Source organism: Scylla paramamosain, unplaced genomic scaffold, assembly GCF_035594125.1.
Source record: "Scylla paramamosain isolate STU-SP2022 unplaced genomic scaffold, ASM3559412v1 Contig7, whole genome shotgun sequence".
Lineage (NCBI taxonomy): Eukaryota > Metazoa > Arthropoda > Malacostraca > Decapoda > Portunidae > Scylla > Scylla paramamosain.
In genome coordinates this window covers 1,147,434-1,154,343 of record NW_026973672.1, presented here as the reverse complement: position 1 = coordinate 1,154,343, position 6,910 = coordinate 1,147,434, and the positions used below count along the sequence as shown (strand labels likewise).

The 6,910-nt window shown below is 42.2% G+C and overlaps 1 protein-coding gene across 1 annotated transcript; it reads left to right on the top strand.

Moving 5' to 3' along the window:
• Positions 1-275: 275 nt before the first annotated feature.
• LOC135096799 (uncharacterized) lies at positions 276-4,164 on the top strand. Its single transcript, XM_063998556.1, has 2 exons — positions 276-1,854; positions 3,222-4,164. Exons 1-2 carry the CDS (start codon positions 1,671-1,673, stop codon positions 4,016-4,018), a joined length of 981 nt encoding a protein of 326 aa, XP_063854626.1. The 5' UTR covers positions 276-1,670; the 3' UTR covers positions 4,019-4,164.
• The last annotated feature ends 2,746 nt before the right edge of the window (positions 4,165-6,910 follow it).

Sequence of the window (6,910 nt, the reverse complement as noted above, 5' to 3'; positions counted from 1 at the left end):
TCTCACCCCCAGCTGAAAGTAATGACTGATATGGCAGCAGGACCTGCGTGCGCGCGTAACCGAACGCCCGTGTGCAAGCTCCCATTGAAACGAATACCCGGCAAGGACGCGAGCGTCATTATGAACGCTCGCGTCCTTGCTGGCTCCAGCGTCTGCGCGGCGTTGCTAGCGCGTGCAACGCGTCGTGTGAAAGGTCCCATTGCACTCCATTGAAAGTTAAAACGTCGCGCACCCGAACGCGCGTACGGAAACGCTCGTGTGTAAGCAGCCTAAGGCCCTGTTTATACGAGGCGTTTCCAACGCGCGTTAGCAAACGCGGCGTTAGCAAAGTCAATGGTAGTCTATAGGAACCGGTCACACGTGACGCGGCGTTTTGCCTGACGCCGCGTTAACGTCTGGGTCCCTTGCTAACGCGCGTTTGGCGAGCGGCTCGAGATACATTGAAGCATATGGGAACGGTTACACACAGCGGTAAACGCCGCGTTTTGAAAGCAGCGCGCTCTCTTATTGGCTGGGCTGCTACCAATGAGGAAAGAGAATGTGCGTTACTATGGCAACCCCTGGGTTACTCCACGTGGAGGAATTTTTTTATCACGTGACACGCACACAGCTCTTCAGTCCCATCACTGGCAGTCATGGCGGAGCAAAGGCTTGAGGCAATAGACACTGACCTTCTCATTAATTAAATAGAAAAACGTCCAGCCTTATGGGATATGCAGTCCCCGTACTATAAAGATAGGAATTTGAAAAAAAAATGCTGGGAAGAGATTGCAGATATCTTCTGTAGTTCAGGAGAGGTTAAGGAGAAACAAGCTATGGGTAAGTTAACAGAATAACTTTATTATTTATTTTTTTAAACTATTTCAACTTGTATACTACATCTGAGCAGCAACATGGCTTTCTCCCCTTTCCCCTGACATTAGCAGCTCATCGAATGATTTCACTGACATTCTAAAATAGTTGAAAAACTTGTCTTCATGTTCTCTTAAACTCGGGTACAAGGTTGTATACATGCCATGGGTAAGTCTGTCTTGTAAAATTGGATGAACCCAGTATCTTCTTTCTCGCCGCTTGCGCCGCTTCAAACGGCGATGCAAGATCCAAGCACATGCTACCTCTTCTAGATCCATCCTGGTTGAAACTGTCTGTTGCTCTCTGCATTCAGTGCATTGTTTGGCACACACATATGCACGCACAAACACAAGCGTCGCGTTAACGCCGCGTTTGAAAGCGCCTCGTGTGAGCGGTAGTTTCTAACGCCGCGTTTGCTAACGCGCGTTGGAAAGCGCCTCGTGTAAACAGGGCCTAAGGCCCTGTTTATACGAGGCGTTTCCAACGCGCGTTAGCAAACGCGGCGTTAGCAAAGTCAATGGTAGTCAATGGAACCGGTCACACGTGACGCGGCGTTTTGCCTGACGCCGCGTTAACGTCTGGGTCCCTTGCTAACGCGCGTTTGGCGAGCGGCTCGAGATACATTGAAGCATATGGGAACGGTTACACACAGCGGTAAACGCCGCGTTTTGAAAGCAGCGCGCTCTCTTATTGGCTGGGCTGCTACCAATGAGGAAAGAGAATGTGCGTTACTATGGCAACCTCTGGGTTACTCCACGTGGAGGAATTTTTTTATCACGTGACACGCACACAGCTCTTCAGTCCCATCACTGGCAGTCATGGCGGAGCAAAGGCTTGAGGCAATAGACACTGACCTTCTCATTAATGAAATAGAAAAACGTCCAGCCTTATGGGATATGCAGTCCCCGTACTATAAAGATAGGAATTTGAAAAAAAAATGCTGGGAAGAGATTGCAGATATCTTCTGTAGTTCAGGAGAGGTTAAGGAGAAACAAGCTATGGGTAAGTTAACAGAATAACTTTATTATTTATTTTTTTAACTATTTCAACTTGTATACTACATCTGAGCAGCAACATGGCTTTCTCCCCTTTCCCCTGACATTAGCAAAATTCCTTCTCTCTCTACCTAGTAGTTTTCTATCTTCGAAACTTTTTTGTTGTTGCTGTTTTTGTTGTTTAGTGTAATTCTAAACCATTCCATCCTGCCATGCAAGTTTGCCTTCATTTATGAAGTAATCTGCATATTTATCCCTTGCAGTGTTGGCAGACATGCCTCCCCTAGGTGCATTTCTTTCATGTAGGCCTACCAATGGTGCTTGGAACAGTGTATCTTCATACCTGTAACCATCTCTTGCCCTAACATAGTTATGTAGTATGCAGCATGCCTTTATTATCTCTTCAGCAAAGTCTATATTAACATTGATAGGTCTGTGAAATATGCGCCACTTGGTAGCTAGGATACCAAAGGTACATTCAATGCATCTACGTGCTCTTGATAACCTGTAATTAAATATTTTCTTCTTGTGTGCTAGGTGTCTTCCACTGTAGGGCCTCATTACATTTTCCATGATTCCAAAGGCCTCATCTCCAACAATTACATGAGGGAAGCATGTTGTCTCAGCAGTGGAAATAGGCTTTGGCCCTGATATATCTAGTTTATTTTCCACAAGTTTTTGGTACAGGATGGAGTTGTTAAATACTGCTGAGTCACTACTTTTCCCATATGCACCAATATCCACACAGAGAAATGAATAGTTAGCATCACATACAGCTAACAACACAGTTGAAAAGAAGGACTTATAATTATAGTACAAAGATCCTGTACCAGTAGGCTGGATTAGCCTTATGTGTTTACCATCAATTGCACCAATGCAATTAGGAAAGTCTGCATACTTCTGGAATCCTTTTGCCACGTCTTCCCACTTCTGTTTTGTCATTTCTGGCATGCACATCGTCTTCAATCTATCCCATATTGCTGCACACACTTGCCGCAATATTCTTGAGATTGTTGACTTCCCGACTCGATATCCATAGTGCAAGTCAGCAATAGAACATCCTGTGGCCAAGTACCTACAGAGAAAGATAGCATTATAAATGTTATGTCTAGGAAAGGCTATTTTTTCTCACATAATCTCTCTCTCTCTCTCTCTCTCTCTCTCTCTCTCTCTCTCTCTCTCTCTCTCTCTCTCTCTCTCTCTCTCTCTCTCTCTCTCTCTCTCTCTCTCTCTCTCTCCACACACACACACACACACACACACACACACACACACACACACACACACACACACACACAAGGAAATATTTTTCTTATACACTATAAATATTCAAGATTCAGTGACACTTTAGTATTTTGTACAATTATTTTTCAGGCCTGTCCTTGCAAAGAAAGTGGAAGCATTTGCGAGATAACTTCGCAAGGGAATTAAAGAGACAAAAGACTCTACCATCCGGGTCGGAGGCAAGAAAGGGCACCTACATATATTTTAGGAGACTACAGTTTCTTGAAGGTTCAATTTCCAGTAAGGAAACTATCAGCAATATTGAAAATGAAGGGGAAGGACTGTGTGATGACGTTGATGTGACAGGAGAACATCGCGAGAAGGGAATTACATCTACATCAGCAAAGAAAAAACTGAAACTAAATCCAGGTGATCTGCATATCGCTAATATTTTGGAAAGAAGTTTGTTGGCGAGACAAATTGAAGAAGAAAAACAGAATGATGAGGATAAATTATTTTGCTTGTCACTCTACAAAGAGATGAAAAAGGTGCCAGAAAGCAGTCGTTTAATGACAAAAATTGAGCTACTAAATGTACTTCATCGTGCTCAGACACTTGGAACTCACCATCCCATACAATCATTTCAGTATGCAAACTCATATACTCAACCATTGCCACATTACTCAGGATTCACTGCTCAACCACAGACACCATATACCCGCGTCTGCCCGACACCTTCACCGGTTGCTACAAACTCAGTTCATAACATAAAACCAGTCCACCAGGCACACTCACACAATCCACCAACTGCAGGTCCATCAGGATACACACCATCATCACACACACCATCATCACCTTCAGTAGTTCATCCCACGACTCCTTCACCAGGGGGTGCAGCAAGCCAAGTTTCTGACACGCAGTCAGACTACATTGATATGTTTGACTAGTAATTTGTTGAATAACAAAATAGTAAAAGTGTGTGCCAGGTGAGTGATAGGGGTGCTTTCTCAAATCTAGGAAATTTTTTGAACTGTTAAGTTCTCACCCAATGTTCTGGAAATATGCAAACAGAAGGAATGTCTTATCTTCTCCCTCATATTTCACTCCATTTTCACCTGGTGTTATGATTTTTTCACTTTCATAGGAAAAAAAATTAAATTGTAAATAATGGTAATTTTCAATAAAGAACTCACCTTACTGTAATGACAAGTTTCTCTTCTGGGCAGATAGCATCCCTCATCAAGGTGTTGGTTGAAGATATTTCTTCCTGGATAAGTCCAAGCAGCTCATCGAATGATTTCACTGACATTCTAAAATAGTTGAAAAACTTGTCTTCATGTTCTCTTAAACTCGGGTACAAGGTTGTATACATGCCATGGGTAAGTCTGTCTTGTAAGATTGGATGAACCCAGTATCTTCTTTCTCGCCGCTTGCGCCGCTTCAAACGGCGATGCAAGATCCAAGCACATGCTACCTCTTCTAGATCCATCCTGGTTGAAACTGTCTGTTGCTCTCTGCATTCAGTGCATTGTTTGGCACACACATATGCACGCACAAACACAAGCGTCGCGTTAACGCCGCGTTTGAAAGCGCCTCGTGTGAGCGGTAGTTTCTAACGCCGCGTTTGCTAACGCGCGTTGGAAAGCGCCTCGTGTAAACAGGGCCTAACGCTCACGGCTCCCGCTGCTCCCGCATTCCGATTCGATGCTGTTTTCTGGGGCCTCTGTGTTCTTGCAGCATATCTTTCCTTCCTGGAGAGATTTATTAGACAAAACTACCCGTTTATCGTGTTATCGGGCGCAAGAATCTTTAATTGCCTTGTAGGATGATCTGTATTTTTGAAGTGCTTTCTTGTATCGTTGTTGTGTGCCATTGCATTGTTGCTTTTCTTTCTGTGGAGATTCACTGGAGAAAACTGCTCGTCCCTCTTGTTATCAGGCATAAGAATGTTTAATTGTCTTGTATTGTGATCTTTTGAAGCGCTTTGATCTCTTGCAACGAATGTTCTCTGTTGTTTCGTGGTGTTTGTGTGTTCCTGCAGCGCGTCTTTCCTAGCTTCCTTCCGGGGTTTACTGGACAAAACTGCTCGTACTTGTAGTTATTAAGTATAGGAGTCCTTCATTAGGTTAGGTTAGGTTAGGTTAGGTTATTTTGAAGGAATTGTTTTCTCTTAACCATTGTGTTCTTGCGGCGCTTCTTTCTTCTTTCCTTCCTGTATTTTGTTGACCACAGCACAGCACAGCGCAGCACAGCACAGCACAGCACAGCACAGCATAATTCCAATAACTAGCATACTCCAATAAATTGTTCTTACAGTAAATTCATTAGACACAACTAAAACATTAGAAACAAGCAAAACACACACACACACACACACACACACACACACACACACACACACACACACACACACACACACACACACACACGCACTCTTCCCACGCACCACGCCAGAACAAGCCTAGACCTCAACAAAAGCAGCGTAACACAAACACTTCTAATTACTTAACACCATCATGAACCGCACTCCCTCACGCATCCCTTGGCGCTCCACACACACACACACACACACACACACACACACACACAGATAGATAGATAGATAGATAGATAGTTTATTGACCACAGCAACATTACATTGATACAATACTTTATATTTAAAATATGGTCCATCATAATTGTTTAGAATACACATTTGTAATATAATTATTATTTCTAGAATATCTGTTCTCTGTACATAAAAGTTCAATTATCTCGTTCTGAACGTTTCTACATTAACTTAATAAATAGGTACATAAAAAAAAATAAAATACTAAAAGTAGTTCTATTCTAATCCTTCCTATTAACAATAAAATTTCTAGAACTATTACTAAATTCCTATGATAAAAGGAAACATAAGTATTACACACATTGAAAACTAATAAATAATTTGGTACCTCACATAAAATCTATTCTAAAATGATTATTCTAAAAAAAGAAAAAAAAAAAAAAAAAAATACGATAAAAAAAATCATTAGTCATTATCAATCGATTAACATTAAATTATCAAAAACATAAGTAAAATATTTAAAAACATAATTAATGACGTTCGTTCTCGAGAGCAAAGAAATAATTCTAAACGACAATAGAAACTTTCTACCTGGTGAAGATATTTCTTAACATGTTAGCTCAATCATATATGTCTAAAATCTGCCTGATTATGTTACATGTAAATTCGTGACTAAATCTGTTACTGAAGATATCTCCAATTGTTGAAAAATTGTGAAGGTTTCGCAGATGTTGAGTGAGTGTGCAATACTGGACAACGTGCACTTCCGTTTGTATGTCTCCACACACACACACCCGTTCCTCTAGGGGCAAGCGGCCGCGTCCTCGCCTACTCCACCTGCCCACCTCCACCGCCAAAGAGTGGCTCGACACCCTGAAGCGTGTGAAGGCGACGCGGTCTTTTTCCGGCACTTTTTGTTTCTCCAAATATATAGGATGGGCACACAAACTAGGGTTCATCTCGAGATAGGTTTTGCGTCTGGAGGACGCAACTTGATGTAAATTCCGCTTAAGTTCTCTCATTCCAATACTGACATCATCTAAATCATTATGGATCAGGTCGTAGACATAGTCTTTGGTGTTATATCTGGCGGCCATTACTGTCTTAAGCGCCAGTATCAGTGGGTCATCATCCAGCTGTGACCGCTCTATCCAAACACGTTTTAAATATTTCCTTTGTTTTTTTCTTTATCACTGTATTGATGGGCGGGTTTCCCGACTCAATGTAGCAGACATCATTACAAATAGTCATCCTTACATCTAACAACGTTTTTAAGGCCCAGTTATACAAT